Source organism: Apodemus sylvaticus, chromosome 9 (assembly GCF_947179515.1).
Source record: "Apodemus sylvaticus chromosome 9, mApoSyl1.1, whole genome shotgun sequence".
Lineage (NCBI taxonomy): Eukaryota > Metazoa > Chordata > Mammalia > Rodentia > Muridae > Apodemus > Apodemus sylvaticus.
Genome location: NC_067480.1, coordinates 79,719,438 through 79,735,990, shown reverse-complemented (window position 1 = coordinate 79,735,990; position 16,553 = coordinate 79,719,438). Strand labels below are relative to the sequence as shown.

At 54.0% G+C, this 16,553-nt stretch overlaps 2 protein-coding genes across 3 annotated transcripts; one reads left to right on the top strand and one right to left on the bottom strand.

The window, feature by feature from the left end:
* Positions 1 to 123: 123 nt before the first annotated feature.
* On the bottom strand, positions 124 to 6,633 carry Prickle4 (prickle planar cell polarity protein 4). Of its 2 annotated transcripts, none has more exons than XM_052192045.1 (7): positions 6,394 to 6,633; positions 4,127 to 4,271; positions 3,185 to 3,292; positions 2,392 to 2,529; positions 1,898 to 2,101; positions 1,144 to 1,348; positions 124 to 705 (listed from the first exon to the last, which is right to left on the bottom strand). In XM_052192045.1, the coding sequence occupies exons 2-7, from the start codon at positions 4,256 to 4,258 to the stop codon at positions 383 to 385; spliced, it is 1,110 nt and encodes a 369-aa protein (XP_052048005.1). In that variant the 5' UTR covers positions 4,259 to 4,271; positions 6,394 to 6,633; the 3' UTR covers positions 124 to 382. The 2 variants fall into 2 exon arrangements, with proteins under 2 accessions (XP_052048005.1, XP_052048004.1); XM_052192044.1 differs by having other exon boundaries at positions 341 to 705; positions 2,392 to 2,532.
* A 309-nt stretch (positions 6,634 to 6,942) lies between these two features.
* On the top strand, positions 6,943 to 16,024 carry Frs3 (fibroblast growth factor receptor substrate 3). The gene is made up of 7 exons (XM_052193458.1): positions 6,943 to 7,210; positions 9,098 to 9,241; positions 10,434 to 10,522; positions 11,352 to 11,538; positions 13,479 to 13,613; positions 14,385 to 14,530; positions 14,771 to 16,024. The coding sequence occupies exons 3-7, from the start codon at positions 10,457 to 10,459 to the stop codon at positions 15,680 to 15,682; spliced, it is 1,446 nt and encodes a 481-aa protein (XP_052049418.1). The 5' UTR covers positions 6,943 to 7,210; positions 9,098 to 9,241; positions 10,434 to 10,456; the 3' UTR covers positions 15,683 to 16,024.
* Positions 16,025 to 16,553: the final 529 nt, after the last annotated feature.

The following is a 16,553-nucleotide window of genomic DNA, read 5'->3' as shown; positions in this document are numbered from 1 at the left end:
AGGCCCTCCCTGACCGCCTCCAGGAGTTCGTAGAGCTGGAAAGCCAGGTCGGAGGCGGAGCCCCAGCTCGCGGCCCCGCCTCCCAGTGCCTGGGGTTACTCGTGCTGCGCCACAGCTCCGTTAGTTATTTAAGCAAGGTGATGACCGGTGAGGCTAGCCCCGCCTTTGCGGATAGGGGCTAGCTCACCCTGGAGGCGCTGGGCAGTGGTGTGCTCCCAAGAAAGTGTCCTTCAGGTCAGAGAGCGTGCAGTACCAATGGGATTGTCCCGCGTGCCTGCCTGACTGCCTTCAGTCTCCGGTCTTAACACAGCACAGCGCTGTTATCTCGCTTCACAGGTTCCCCACCCCCCAACCCCACTACCCCGATATCCAGGCCGCGCCACTAACAAACGGTGCAGTGCTTCCTGGAGATATCTCTATCATCTGCTTGGAGGTTTTCGGGGGTCTTCCAGGGATCTGGAAGGCGCTGGCCGAAGAAAAAGCCTTCGGGTTCCGACTCAGAGGAAGAGGAGCAAGTGGAGCAGGGACTGTCCTCTATGGGATTCCCGGGTGTTTGTGGGCCGTCTCTATCCTGCCGTTTGGACGCCCTACTCGGGGTTTCCAGGGTGAGACTGGTAACTGCAGAGGGACGCGCAGCTCGGGAGTTGATCTTGTCATCCGAGGAGGCACGGTTCCAGCCGACGCTTGGACCAGGTTCTTCTTCCCCTGTTCCAAACCCAGTAGGAATGCCCATTTCATAGCCCCCAAATCCCTGTGCAAGAGGCGGGCCAGGTTGCGTGCAGCCTCCTGCCCCGCCCCTGGCTGTGCCGTGCGCGCCACCGCTGCCGCCAGTCTACCCCAGGGGCCCCCGCCTCCGTCCACCAGTGGGTGACCGCCTCCCCCGCCTGGGAGTGAGTCTGCTGCAGCCCCGCCGGGTGGGTTCAAGAGGCCTTTGGAGCTCGCAGGCCAGGGACGTGCGGTGAGAGCTGCGGGGCCCAAAGCTCGCGTCTGGGGGTTGCGGTGGGAGGACGAGGTGTTGCTGGAGCGGGTAGGACAGCGTGGGAATGGGGCGAGGGGGTTCTGGCCTGGAAGATTATCCCCTTCTATGCTCAGCCCAAGCCGCCGCTCCCTCCCCTTAAAGAGCTGCACCATCACCTCCTTTACCAAGGAACGCTTGTCCTTCCGCTGCCCCTACTGAGCTAGAGCCCACACTTCTGTAGCGTCTGGTAAAGCAGCTGGGGCAGCATGGGCTACCCCCCGGCAGGGCATAACGTCCCCCATTCAGGGGCCCTGTGCAGTCTTGGCAGCAGAAGTGGTTCTCGTGCCAGCGCTGTCCCTCGGCCTCAGTGCAGCGCTGGGAGAAGATCAGCTGGGAGAGGAAACCAATTCATTCATTGATTCATTCATTCACCCATTCTTTCATCCATCCAATAACCACGCCTTATACCATTAACGCTATGCCCACAGGCTTTCTGATTTTAACTTTGTGACTTTTGGATTCAGGGAGGGTGAATGGCTTTGGGCCGGATGGTCCACGTAGCAGGTGGCACAGGCCAAAGTTGGACCCCAGAGCTTCCCTGACTCCTATCCCAAGGTTCAATAAGGCCTTTGATGTTGATGTTAAGATCCTTCTAGCATTGGGCAAGCACAGCACTGATCATCTGGCATAGTGATGAGATAAACATCTGTTCAAGAATCCAGAAACATTCTGAGTCCAAACCTCTGCTCGAACTGGGGACAGAGAGATAAATAGAGGCAACAGGTCCCACGTACCCATAGCTCAAGAAAACCAAAGGGAATGGGGTGGCCCTGAGTGGTTCCTAGTTCTGATGAGCCCGAAGCCTAGCAAGCCGTTCCCTGTTCCCGTGTTCCTGGCCCCAGGGAAGAACTCCCCTAGTGCCTCCTCTTGGTGTTCTACCTGGTCACAAGCTGGACATCGAGGTCGGAACAGCTCTGCATGATGACGGCCACAGTACAGGTGCCCATCGTGGTAGAAGTAGATGAGGTTTATGAGGGCCTGGCCACAGGCCTGGCAGGCAAAGCAGGGTCTGTGCCAACAGCTCCGCTCACCGGCCCTGGCCGCAAACACTCCGTACTCCCCTGGATTCAGTAGCTTCTTGCACTGCCAAGCAGGGGCGTTGCGCTGAAGCTGGAGCTTCTCAGCTCCTCCTCTCGGCTCTCCCACCACAGCCCCCAATATGGCTGCTCTCATATTGTGCCACAGGCCCCTCTCCACAAGAAAAGCCACCAACCCCCATAGCTGGCTTCCATTTTTCTCTAACATTTACCAAATCACTGCTGCTGAAACCATTTCTCCAGGAAAGTCCCCCGAGGCCCTTCTTCAGAAGCAAGAGAGCAAAGAGCAGAGGAAGGGGAAGGTTCGGGGACAGAGCAGGGGGGCAGACTCCCCACCTTCTCACAGGTGTATCCTTCAAGCGTAGGAGGCAGTAGACGGGCCACCCCCTGTCCCAGAGATTTCCGCTCCCTCTGGGCACAGAAGAGTCGAAGTTGGGTCAGTTCCTCCTCCCCTAGGGCCAGACAGTAGCGTTCCTGCTGAAACACGTTCCCATGCAACCAGACCTCAGAGTGAAACACCACGAGGACCGAAAAGTTCTATAAGGCTTAGATACTGGGTCAGAGAGAAGTAGGACTCTGGGAGACAATAGCTTATGTGCTGGAAAAAGAGAAGAGGGCGTGGTTTGTTGGGATCACTCTGCTGCCCATGGAAATGGCTACCACTCAGGGCCCCTTAGCACCTCCTACCATCACGTCACCAGATAGCTTGGCTCCCATTCCTAAGGAGCCAGAGCTCAGCATCCTTTCAGGTCTGTGTGCTCTCTACTTCGTAGCTGCCTTGCCCCTCCTCCCCCAGTGAAGTATAAGCCTTTAGGCTGTGCATGGCGGGGCCTCAATAAACGCTAAACGATCATATTCTACATGTGTGCATTCCATTCTTGATGTCAAATGCTGCTCATGTCCATTTTCCCATTTGCTCTTGAGCTAAGTAAGCTTTGTGGTACTAAGAACAGATATTACTATGCCTGTTATTAGACTCAAGTTCGGGAAATGACTCCCACCAGCTAGTGGCAGAGCTGGGCCTTCTAGTCATACCCCCTGGATTCTAGACCAAGAGTCTTTCCACTTATGAACAGTGTGGGGAGAGGGAGGGAAGAAGGAGAGAGAGGGAATCAGAGGGGAGACCCACATCACTGTCCTGCGGAGGCAGCTGCTGCAGGAGCGTCCGAAAGCCAGGCCAGTTTGAAGCTTGGTTGATAGCCAGGCAAGGTGGGCCCAAGATGGAGCCTGTAGCAGCCTGAGAAGGACACAGGAGGAAAGGGGGCGGGGCTAGGATTCTCCTTCCTTATCACCTCCGTTCCAGTCTCCAGCAGCTCCCAAGCATCCCTCTGCACCGGGAAGGAAAGCCCTCCAGTTCTTCACTAAGCCAGAACAGTAGGCCCACTGCTGATCTGAGGTCTTCCTGAAGGAACTCCCACACACCACAGCACACAGTTGAAGCTCCTCCATTCACTCATTCCCTGGGTCAGTCCTCATCTGCTCTGACAACTCAGACCAGACCTAGGAGAGGTGCTATATGGAATTTCAAGTCCAATTCCTGACAAGAGAAAGGGTCTACAAAGCAGCTGTAATCCACCCCCTGGGAGGCTGAAGTAGGACTGAAGGTTCAAGGCTGCATAGCGAGAGCTTGACTCAAAGTAGGGGAGAAGAGGGAACAGGACAGTGGCTCAGCAGCAAAAGCCAACTATCACCAAGCCTAAGTTTGCTCCCTGGGACCCACATGGTAGCAGAGGAGAGCTGAGTCCCACGGTTTGTCCTCTGACCTCCACATGTCTTATGGCACACACACACACACAAAATAATTAAATAAAAAAGTTGGAGGGTTGAGACAGGGTCTCTCTTGCCTGGAACTTGATACTCGATATATAGACCAGGCTAGCCTTGTACTCACAGAGATCTGCCTGCCTCTGCCCTGCATGCTGGGATTAATGATGTGCACTGTCACACCTGGCTAACAAAGGTTTTGTTTTAATAGAAAGAGAAATGCAAACTATCACCTAGTTGGCAGGAGGGGAATGAGGGCCAGAGGATGGGACCACAGCAGTCTCAGAAAGTGTGGGACTCCTACAACCTGAGCAGAGGTATCCTCGTGGCCCTCCACTGGCCAGTGGCCTGAGTCACTGTCTGTGTTGACTGGTGCATCTGTCTCCCTGAGGATAGGATTGTCCTGTTGGAGGGACCAGTCAGAATTCTGAACTGACATTAGTGACAGTAGCCTGAAAGAAACAAAACAAGAACACCCCATTCGATAAACTTTCGAAGTATGCCAGGTGATCCAAAGTGCTTTGCAAACATGATCTCACAGCCTTGCCAATAGCCGCCTGACTTAGGTAGCCTTGTCCCCATTTTACAGATGGCCAGACTAAGGCTCAGAGAGCAGTGATATATACCCAAGGCCAAACAGCTGAGAAATGGCAAAGCCAGATGGTTTAACAGTTGAAGAAACCATTTTGCTCTCCCATGAGCCTCTGGGCAAGTTGGACCTCTCCCACCTACCTCAGTCTTCCCTGGTTCCTCAGTGCACCCTTCCCCAGGACTTGCCTCCTCACCAAGCCCCACACAAGCCTGCATATTTCCAGCTATGTCATTCTGGGGCCTGGTTAGAGGCTTCCTCAGCAGGACTCCTCCTCAGCGTCTCTGGCCTGTACCAGTGATCCCTTCCCTGAATCCTCAAGTGGAGCATAGTGCATGGCTCCAAATTAACACCCAGTTGGCCAGGCGGTGGTGGCACACACCTTTGGTCCCAGTACTTGGGAGGCAGAGGCAGGCGGATTTCTGAGTTCGAGGCCAGCCTGGTCTACAGAGTGAGTTCCAGGATAGCCAGGGCTACACAGAGAAACCCTCTCTAGAAAAACAAACAAAAAACAAAAAAACACCCAGTGTTTCCTCATCTAGTACAAGAAACTTGTTCACTCATTCTGTCTCTGATGGAACTCATAGCCTCTCACAAACCAGGTAAGCGCCTTCCTCTATATAGCTATACCACCTGTTTTTAAAGCAAAAAGGTTTATGAGTACAGTGGAGCTGTCATCAGACACACCAAAAGAGGGCACCAGATCCCACTAACTGATGGTTGTGAGCCACTGTGTGATTGCTGTGAACTGAACTCTGGAAGAGTTGCCGGTGCTCTTAACCACTGAACCATCTCTCCAGCCTCTAGCAGAGCCAAGGCTGGCCTTAAACTCCTAATCCTCCTGCCTCCACCTCCCAAGTGCTGAGATCCAAGGCATGCAGCACCGCAGCCAGCTTGGCAGCAGCAGTTAGTGACCAGTCCCAGTGCACTGTTTAGCCACAGTCCTGATGGGATCCCAGTGTCCTTGTTGGAACTAACTACTCAAGTAGAGAAAAGATGAGCCCTGCTCTCGGTGAGGTCGCAGGCCAGTGAAGCAAGAAGAAATGTAGCAGCCAGGGAGAACAGCGGTCATGGTGAAGGGTTCCAGATGAAGGATTGAGTTGTATGGGGGTGGGGAGAGCCAGAACAAACTTGTAGGTTTATTCAGTGTCTGAGATTATTATTCTAGAACTGGGATGGAGTCTGACAGCACCTGGGCTCAGGAGGACCACCAGTAAATCACTGAGCTTTGGGATGGCCAGCGGGCTCCGTTTATAACCCTCTGAGTGCCTCCCAGGTCCTGGCACTCCCTTAGTCCCCCTTCCTGTACCCAGTGCCACCCTTCCCTATTCCTCGCTCCACACCCACCTGCTTCCTTCCTGTTCTGTCCCTCAGGTCAGGTTTCCTGTGGAAGGTGGCCAGAATGGACTGTCCACACTCAGGGCTAGGAACAGCCATACCCCCTTAGCACTGTTCAGCTCCATGCAACAAGTCGGTGTGTGTGTGTGGGGGGGTAGGTTCTGGGGCTCCAGAAGAGGGCCTGTACCTTCTTTAAGATTAGGTCTAGTTTGCATGGAACTGTCCAGCACAAAAATAGCTATCAGAAAATAGACCTCTACCCAACACCCTTCCTGTCCTCCCACCCAAGGACAACCTAATTCACCTCTCGCTCGCTACCATTAGACTCCATCTTACTAACATTCTGGTTTCCTCCCATAGTTCCCTTCCTCTCTCCTCTCAGGTAAGAACAGGCCAAACACTGGCTCCCCCCACCCCCAGGTGCAACTAGGTTCAGGGAGTCCACCTTCCCCAAACAACACCGGTTCTTGGAAGAATGAGCCCGAGAGGCACTAGAGACTGGAAAGACATGGGAAGCTGTTCCTGACACCCAGAGGAAAAGGGGAGGGGAGTGTACGCTTTCACCAAGTGACCTCTAGGCATAGCCCCCACATTTTCCTAGAACTTGGCCGGTCCATCAGCAAGGCGGAGACTCAACAAGTGCTTACCGAGTTCGCTCGGGGTCCCTGTCTAGCTGCTGGTTTAGGAGTTCGAAAGGGTCTCTGCGTGGCTAAGCGCCAGCGCAGTACAGGAAAAACCTGCCGTCGGCCGCGCCCCCAAGTGGCCCCGACCAGGCGGGTGCTTCAGACCGAGGAAAGCGTTTGTAGGTCTCAGGGCAGGAAGGGCACAGGCACCAGTGGACTTGGCGACGTGATGCACCACTGCCGAGCTGCGAAGTGTTCCGAGTCTCTCGGCCCGCCCCCGGATTAAGCCCCGCCCCCTCTGCAGCCTTTACAGCCTTCCCCTTTGTCCCCAATGGTCCCTTGCCACTTCCCCGCATGGATTCAGAGTTTTGTCCAGTTTACTCAGATCCGCTTTGCTATCGTGATTCTCTTCTGCTTGAGATATTGCTCCTACCTTTGTCTCCGCCCCGCCCCACCCCTCCCCTCTCCGCCCCACCCCTCCCCTCCCCTCTCCGCCCCACCCCTCCCCTCCCCTCTCCGCCCCCCCCTCCCCTCTTCGCCCCGCCTCCAGACAGGCCACGCCCCTTCAAGAGTCCTAGTCACCGGCTCCGAGCGCCCTCTGGTGTCTGCGCATGCTCTCTGTCCCCGACTGCAAAGTCCTCCAAAGGGACCTTCTAGGCTGCGCGCCGGTTACCCCGGCTAGGGTCGGTCAGTCCGCAGCGTCTCGTTGGTGCAGCCAGCGACCTCCGACCCCGCAGGCGCGGGGCGGGACGGGGCTGGGAGGCCTTAGCTGCGGGCGGGCGGCGGCTGCTGCAGCGGGACCCGGGAGCGGGGCCCGGCGCCGCCTGGGCCGCGGGGCGATGTGAGTCGGGGCGCGGCGGGGCGGGGACCAGGCGGCTCTACCGAGGCCGGGTCATGCCGCACGGCAGTCTCCGCTCCTACCCAGGAAAGCCCCAAGCGGGCGGGCTAGCGGCAGACCCGGGAGCTGGGGGCGGGGATCCATGCTAAGAGCGGGGCCGCGACCTCCGCATTCCGTCTGGGTTATCTAGAAAACCTCCGGTTACCAGTTCTGCTTTTCGCTCCCCAGACCCCACCCTCTTCTCCCCTTAGTTACACCTTCTGGTCTTCAGGATCCCGCAGAACCTCCTCACTTACGCTGCTCCCAACCCTCTGAACCGCCCACAGTCACATCGTTCTCTGCTCAATGGCCCAAAGGCTTCTGCAATCCTGAAATTACTCAGCCTTTGCATGCTTTTTGCAGCCCATCTTCTTCCAAGGCTTCGTATGCGTTTTCAGATCCCATACCTCCATCTAGTACCTGTACCCAACCCTACCTACCTCAGACATAGCCTTCCTATCCCACTCAGTATACCCCCCCTTCGATGGATCATCCGATAATGTGTTTGGTATCTCAAAGAAAAAGAGGGGTGTCGAAAAGATGCAATCTCTCTCCCATCTTGCATCCAGTAGCTCTTGACTTCACACCCCTTCCCAAGTCCTGGTTGATAATTTAAACCCGCAATTTTTCCAGTACCTACCTTTAGCCTACGCACACTTCCTTCAGGCTGCTTTCTCCTTCCAAAGAATAAGCCAGACCAAGCGTGGAAGCATGGGGTGTTTTTACCTAAGAGTTGTGCAAGGATGCAGGGCTCGGGGGACCCTGGGAAGTACTGTTTTCCTGGAACAGGAAGGTGGGATTTCAGGGGTTTTCTTCAGAGTCCCGGTTTGTTGATTCATCTACCCAGGGTTCCGATGATCTGAAATTTTGCCTCTTATAATTGGACCTTTCTGACACTAGGATCAGAAAGTCTGTCCAGCTTTCAAATGTGAAGTGCTTTATTTATAGCTACTTAAAAAAAGATTTATTAATTTCATGTATGTGATATACTGTTGCTGTCTTCAGACGCACCAGAAGTCAGCATCAGATGCCCATTACAGATGGTTGTGAGTCACCATTTGGTTGCTGGGAATTGAACTCAAGACCGCTGGAAGAGCAGTCTCTTAAACACTGAGCCATCTCTCTAGTCCTATAGCTACTTCTAGAAATTACTCCCATAGTTGACAGATGTTTCCTCAAAAAAACAAAAGAAAACAAAAACAAAAATCCTAGTGGCAGGAGTAGAGATGATGGAGGGAGAATGGCATGGCCCACCCCAGGTAGATCATAGAAACAAAACATTCTAAAATGTTGGTTTCCAGAATTTAAACTGGTGCTCTTGCTGAGCTAGCATACTGTTACATTGGTCGGCTGAGACAGAAAGCTTTTTATAGGGTTAAAATCCTCTGCAATGGTCAGATGGTGTGCATTGGGTTTTGTTTTGTGGAGGGGAAGTTGTGACAGGGTTTTCCTGTGTAGTCTTAGCTCCATGGACCAGGCTGGCCTTGAACTCAGACATCTCTTGCCTCTGCCCTCTGAGTGTTGGGACTGAGGTTTTGGGCCATCATCTCCCAGCTAGGTGATGTTCTGAGAGGCACATATACCAGGATTCGGAGGGGGCTCCGATGAGGGCTATGAACTGAAGGTAGTGGGCACCTCAAAGTTCATGGTCTTTGACTAAGAAGGCCCTCTCAGGGCTGAGAATTTGTGGTCTTTTCATCCACAATCTTGTTTTGCTCATTGGTCTCTCTTACCCACTAAAAACTAACCAAATAAGTTCAGGTGGGTAACGTTGATAACAAGTCTGTTTTCTGAAGAGTTGAGGTTGAGAATAGGTCTCCATTAATGTATGGTCTCTGTCTCCTGTGCTAGGTGAGCCCCAGGTGTAACCCCCAGGGATCCAGGTGACGTCTCTGAAGACACTCTGCCATGACACCCCACCAAGGACAAGGGGAATAAATTGGGAACCCTTTCCCATGCCCCTCCCATGGTCAGCTCCCCAATGGCCTGGGTGAGGTAGGAACCATGACATAGGTATTAGCTTTGTAGAGTTTCTTAGTGTGGGAGGACTGTAGGGAGGGGGCAGACATTCCCGAATAACCCACTGCCTCACTTATTTATTTATTTATTTATTTATTAATACTTTTTGCAACAAAGCAAACCTCTTAAAACTTCTGGCCTAGAAGTGTTGCTCCTCCTTAGGGCCCTTGTGTAACAAGTATGAAGTGATGGATTGGATTTCCAGTATTAAAACCAAAACAACAACAAAACCTCTGTTTGGGATTTCTATGTGTATCTCTCATCCTCTTAGGTCACAGAGGTCTGAGTGGTGTTCTTTCCATATTAAGGCAGAAACCTGTATCAGTGGTGATATGTCATCCGATTACCAGTGTCCAGAAGGGACAAGCCAGCTAAGGTCTCTTATCTCTGCTTTGGCCTTTGGGAAGAAAGCTCAGCCTTTTGTTAGTTGTTTTAGCGTGTTGGGAATCGAATCTGGCTCCAAATAAAGTATGTACCCTGCCACCAAGCAGCTACGTGCTGGGCGCCAGCACTTCTTGTTTTTCTCAATAAAGAAATACAGCATGTACCTTTACGCCCAGTGCTTGGGAAGCAGAGACAAGGGGGTCTCTGTGAATTCTGGTGTTCAGTCATAAGGTGTCTTAAGACCATAATGTGGCAATAGCTCACTTGAAGAGAACGTCAGAAGTGGTAACTTCTGGTGGATGTTGGGGTGGGGGCAAGGGAGGAAAGAGAGAGCAAGGCTGGAGCAGAGCAGGTAAGGTTAAAACGGAGGGAAAGAGAGGAACAAGATGGTGTCTGGGCCGCCCACGTGACCCTGTGTTTGCTGAATCCTAATGAGTACCTCCGGCCAGCGCACTGAAACAGCCACTCTTCGCATCCATCCCAAGGCTCCACCGAATCACTCCACGGGTCAAAATCCTGTGTGCTTGCCAGGGGCAAGGTTGAATGGTAACCTCTGAGAAGCAGTCCGTCCTGCCCCCACCTGAAGGAATCCTTAACACATTCTAACTTGAATTAATGTTTATCCCAAGTGTGTTTGGCCATGGATTGAGAGAGAATCCCCCCAGGGTGTGTCTGTGTCATAGAGCCTTTGGGACAGCGGATGTGCTCACAGTGCAGTGTTCTGCGTAGAGCAGAGCAGCCTAGCAGGGCTGCTGAGACCTGTTCATCTCTTGTCTTTCCCTAGGGCCGATAGGCTGCTCTGACACCATGGGGAGCTGCTGTAGCTGCCTGCACAGAGACAGCGTGCCACACAACCACCCTACCAAGTTCAAGGTACCCAGACCCTCTCTCCACCCAAGTTCCCATGGCCCCTCGAGGTTAGGCCTCCTGTATCTCTAGGGAAAGGAAAATGACAGGCTGTGATTGTGGGCCCACTAAGGCTCCTGATGCTTGCTTGATCTTGGCCTCTGAGGTAGTGTGGGGGGGGGGGGGAACCCTTAAAAACCTAACCCTTGTTTTTTATTTTCAATTGTTCTTTCTCTCTCTCTCTCTCTCTGGAATAATGTGTTTTAAATATAGCACATATACAACACAAATACATATACAGCACAAATACAACACTGGGACTGGGCTGGTGTCTCGTGAACCTGAGCTCCCTGCCTCCCATAGGAGGCGCCGTCTCCCCACAACTGGGGTTTTTCTGGGCCTATCTTTCTCCTGCCCAACTGAAGAGGAACCTTCAGCAAATTTGCACAGTTGTGGGGGGCGGTGGGGGTGGTGGTGGTGGTGGAGGCTGGCTGTATTTGTTCTGCCTTGGGCCTGTCAACAAATCTTTAGAGTTTGAATTAACAGTTAACCCCTTCCACATTGTTATTTGGCCTTTGGATATTAGGGCCCAGGAAGTTCTTGAACATTGGACAGTTAACCACCTGCCTGGGGAGGTCATCTGCTGACCTCTTTCCTGTCTGTACAAACAACAGAACTGAGACTCATAGGAGAGACTTGCCCCCAGAAAACTGTGACCATGCACTGCTCTGTGTGACTAGCTAGGAGAACTCAGTCTCCTAGCCCCAGTCCTTCGTGCCACTGCATCCCAGCCTCTCAGGTCCCTTGCAGACACTTCCTGGCTTCTCTGTTGACCTTGGGTCACTTCTCCCTACAGGTGACAAATGTGGATGATGAAGGAGTGGAGCTGGGCACGGGGGTGATGGAGCTGACCCAGAGCGAGCTGGTGCTGCACCTGCATCAGAGGGAAGCTGTCCGCTGGCCCTACCTCTGCCTGCGGCGCTATGGCTACGACTCCAATCTCTTCTCCTTTGAAAGTGGCCGCCGCTGTCAGACGGGCCAGGGTGAGTACCAGCCCTGCCCTCCAGGACAGGGTAGGGGTTTGTTACAGAACTGAAGAATGGTCCTTAACACCCTCCCATCAGACATCGGACTTGGTAGTATTGTTCAGAGTAGGGAGAGGTCTCAGTCAAAGGCCCGCAGCATGTTACCGCAGAGTTATGTGGACACAGACCACTCCTCTTCACGCCTCAGTCACTGCTCTCCTTCCTAGGCACCTTTGTGGGAACGCTTGTTACACGGTCCATGGAAGGAGCCCGTGCTTCTAGACCAGAGTCTACATAGCAAAGACAACTCTTTCTACTGTTGCCATGGTTTCAGGGTCCTTATTGCCTTTGCAATAGGAAAAAACCTCCTGAGCTGCCAGGTCACACACCCCGGCCCCCATGCACAGCGAAGAGAAGTCAAGCAGAAGACTGACTACGTGGGGCTGAGTAGCTTGCACAGATTTGGGCAGCAGGAGCTTGGGTCTCTTGTATACAGCGTAACCTTCAAGAGCTTGACCTTTGTCCACCATCACCTGTGGGCAGTGGAGTATACCATAGTCCCCCTGCCCAGTGCCCTCTGCAGCCAGAGGACGGGCGGGCAGGCTGCTCATGAGCTCGAGGTTGGGGCATGAGGTCTCGGCTTGCTTCTTAGGTCCACACATGCTCAGACAAGGAGTCCTTCCTGGGATTGTGCTGCAGGCAGACAGAGCTGTCTCTCCTAAGACAGCACAAAGCAACGTGTGTTCTGGGTTGATTGCCGAAGGGCCTTTTCCCTCCAGGCACCTCGTCCCTGTGGTACAGGCAAGCGTGGCGTGTGAGCGGAGATGAGGCAGAGGCAGCCTTGCTCCTGCTGATCTGCACTTGGCACCTGGGAGGGGTTGTCTGAGCCCCCAGTTCAGGGCTTCTCCTAATGCCAGACTTTTGCTGCACCCCCACCGCCCCACAGGCCTTTCTTCCTTCTCCTCTCCCTCCCTCCCTTCCTTCCCTCTTCCTCCTCCTCCTCTCCCCACCCCACCCCTTTGAGATGGTCTTGTTATATGTGGTCCTGACTGGTCTCCAAGTCACGGGGATTCTCCTCTCACCTCCCATGTGCAAGATTACAGCCATGTATCTGTCCTTCCGCTCTTGTCTAGCTTTTACATATTGTGCTGTCTTTCTCATTCTGTTTATACAAACTTCAGTTACCCTATACTAATGGGAGCTAATGGGTAACAGTATGTAAGAGTAATATAATATTTATTGTCCGTATCCCAGTTTAATTGTATCTATCATTCTGTGGGTGTGGTGCCAGGGATTAAACTCAGGACCATGTACATGCTAGGAACCCCCATACACACCCCGTTTTGAGACAGGGTTTTTATGGGGAGCTCAGGCTAACCTTGATCGATTAACTGTGGTTATATGATGTTGTACCTGGTAACATCTGTCTTTGATGTGGATGTGTACATGAGCTAGCCAGCCCCTTAGCTTCCCCTGAGTCCCAGAGGCCTGTGTCACAGAGCCCTAGGCTGGCATCTTCAGAGCCAATTAGCTCCAGGTGCTCAGCCAAATCCTGCCACTTTGGGGACAGACTGGACTTGGAAGTGCTTAGAGGCCTACTGCATGAAGGAGCACTGGACTGTCTTGCTCAGTCTCTCCCCAAGCTCTGTGAGGAACCTGTATGTAGAGATAGGAGGCCTTTGCTTCCTGGCAAGCCTCTGGTCTGAATATTCTGTGAGTGATCTGGGAGTAAGTCAGACACATCTGTCTTCAGAGATGGTAGGGGGTGGGGTAGAGTTGGCTACACTGCGGATGAAGGGTTTTTATTGGGGGGTGCGGCTGGGAGGCAGAGAGTGATGGGTACAGGAAGATGGGGCACCTACACATGGTTTTCTCCCCACCCCAGAAGGCACCTATCGTTAGGAAAGCAAAGGCACTGGGTCTTTGGAGGGCCCTCACTGCTTCCTCACCTTCCCCAGGGATCTTTGCATTCAAGTGCTCGAGGGCCGAGGCCATCTTCAACCTGCTTCAGGATCTCATGCAGTGTAACAGCATCAATGTGATGGAGGAGCCTGTCGTCATCACACGGAGCAGCCACCCTGCAGAGCCCGCTGGTGAGAGACCCCACCCATCACCCGTCACCCTGTCTTATACACAGGAGCCCCAGGCTGGGAGGCCCAAGTCAAGGAGCAGGTAGGGGACAGCTGTCGTCAGAGCCATTCCCGAGGATGGAGCTGTCCGGAGCAGGGCCAGTCGGGTGACTCAAACTGGAGCTGCAGAGTCCAGGGCCTTGGGTCAACTAATGGTTGGGAAGCAGACAGGAAGACTTCAGGTTGCCATAGAAACAGGAGTCTGGAGCTTTTTGCTTCCTTCTGTCTACTGGCCTGGATCACATACAAAATACACTTCTCCTGGCTTGCTGGCGCAGCCATCTCTGCTCACGTTTGTGTGGCGGTTCCCACGATCTGAACTTGATGGTCACGGAGTCAGACCACACAAGCCCTGCCCATGTACTCCCTGGCCTGTCCATGAGAGACAGAAAGGCTAAAATGGCCCCTATGTTTGTAAGGCTTCACTGGTGCTCCCTGGCAAAGCCTGCCTGCCTGGTCATAGGATGGTCCAGGGGTGACAGGTGTACCATCAGTGTTTAATAAGGTCTATGAAAGAGTAGGAGGCCAGCCTCTGTGGCTTCCGTGGCAGGGCGGGATTTGATTGCAGAGGTCCAGGGGAATGGAGGATTGCCAGGTCAGCGCAGTAAGTCATAACAGGGCCTTGGGAGCTTCTTGCTGGCCATTGGTGGGGTTGCAGGGCACCCCACATATGTGCATGACTGTCAGGTCTCCCATACCCCTCACCTCGGCTGCTCCCCCTGAACCTACCTCTAGGCTACATGGTCTCCGGCTTCTCCAATGGCTGCCCTGGAGAGGGCCCACGGTTCTCCTCTGCTCCTCGCCGACCCTCCACAAGCAGTCTGCGACACCCCTCACCTGGGGAAGAGTCCACCCACACCCTCATTGCCTCTGATGAGCAGGTGCACATGTGGTGGGCGGCGCTCTAGGTGGGCGGGGCCTAGGGAAGGTTGTGAAAACACAAGAGATTTGTTAGGGCCATCTCTACCGGAGCAGGAGTGGCAGCTTGTTGGGGTTTGGGGTTGGAGGTGCCTGGAGAAACTCTAGCTCTTTTCCTGCCCTCTCTGGTCCTGTCCCTCTGCCCTCCCCATTCTCCTAGTCCTTGAAACCACTTGATTCACTTAACATCTTTACCCTTGCAGTCTCACACCTATGTCAACACACCAACCGTGGAAGAGGACAGCAGGAATCGCCACTGCCTGCAGCCACTGCCTGAGGGCAGGCTACCCTTCCCAGCACAGACACAGGTTTCCGACCAGCAGGACCCACAGGTGTTACTGCAGCCGGGGCAGGTCAAGTTCGTGTTGGGCCCCACCCCTGCTCGCCGGCAGGTGGTGAAGTGCCAGAGCCTCTGCCCCAGCACGCAGGACCCTCCCCATCACAACAACAACAACGAGGGCCCTTCCGAGTGCCCGGCCCAGCCCAAATGCACCTATGAGAATGTCAGCGGGGGGCTGCAGCAAGGGACTGGCTGGAGACTGAGCCCAGAAGAGCGAGGGTGGAGTGGCCTGGCCCACCGCCGGGCTGCCTTGCTGCACTATGAGAACCTGCCCCCACTTCCTCCTGTGTGGGAGGGCCTAGGCCAGCAGCTGGGAGGGGAGGCTGGGGATGATGGGGACTCCAGAGATGGGCTTACCCCATCCTCAAATGGCTTCCCTGATGGGGAGGAGGATGAGACCCCGCTGCAGAAACCCACCAGCACCCGGGCCTCCGCCCGTAGTCACAGCAGCTTCCCTGTCCCCCTGACCCGCCGTCGAGGCTCCCCACGGGTCTTCAACTTTGATTTCCGCCGGCAGGGCCCCGAGCCCCCAAGGCAGCTCAACTACATCCAGGTGGAGCTCAAGGGCTGGGGCACAGCCCATCCCAAGGGGCCCCAGAACCCCTCAGTGTCTGGAGCTCCTGGCCCCACCCCACACCCCAGTCGCAGCTCAGACTCCTATGCCGTGATTGACCTCAAGAAAACAGTGGCCATGTCCAACCTGCAGAGGGCTGTGCCCCGAGATGACGGCACTGTCAGGAAGACTCGACACAACAGCACCGACCTGCCTCTGTAGACCTGGGCCTCCACCTGCCCCTGCCTACAGCGGGGGACTCCACCTCACCCACCAGCCCGGGACTTACAGCTGCTTTGCAGAAGACACCTCCCTGCATTGCCTGGGTCCCTACAGATGTCAGCCACGGAGTGTCCAGTTCCCCAAGCTGGGAGAGGAGAGGATGAGCCGGAGAGGGAGCCTGGCGTAAACTGTGAAGGGTTCTCAAGGTTGCATTTCGCACCCTTCCCTAGTGTCCGTCTGTCTGGTCTGTCAGCTGTCCATGTGTTTGTGCTTTCAGTTTTCTTTTCCTCTCTTTTTTTTTGTTGGAGTTTTGAGACATTTTGTACCTGTTGATTTTATTTATCAGTTTATTTTTCTATTTATTGTTTTAAATGTAACTTAACATATTTATTATTAATATAATTATTTTTAAATTCTGGCTCAGTGAGTGTTCTCGTCTGTGCAATGTTTCTTGGCAGGGTCTGGGTAGGCAGGCGGCCTCACAGTGATAGGGGCTTCATTCATGGCAAATCCAGGGGGGTTGTAAAGTCTGTACTCACTTTTTCTTCTCTAAGAAGCCCTGGCTTAAAATGTAAAAAGGTTCCCAGGGATGGACAAGCTCTTGCTCCTGCTAAGCTGGGAGCTCACTGCTGGGAGCTCAGATGCAGAAGGAGTCTGGGAAGAAAAATGACCTGAGAGATGATGGTCACCTCGCAGGCTACAGTGCACCGGAAATGGGGGAGAGACACTTCACGAGACTCTGAAGCCCCTCCAGGCAAGCCCCAGGAACCTCTGCTGTCTGGAATATGTGGTGAGCAGAAGGCAGACCACAGCCTCGCCTCACACAGCTACCCCAGCACAACTGTGTCTAGGTCAGACCCCTCACAGGAGA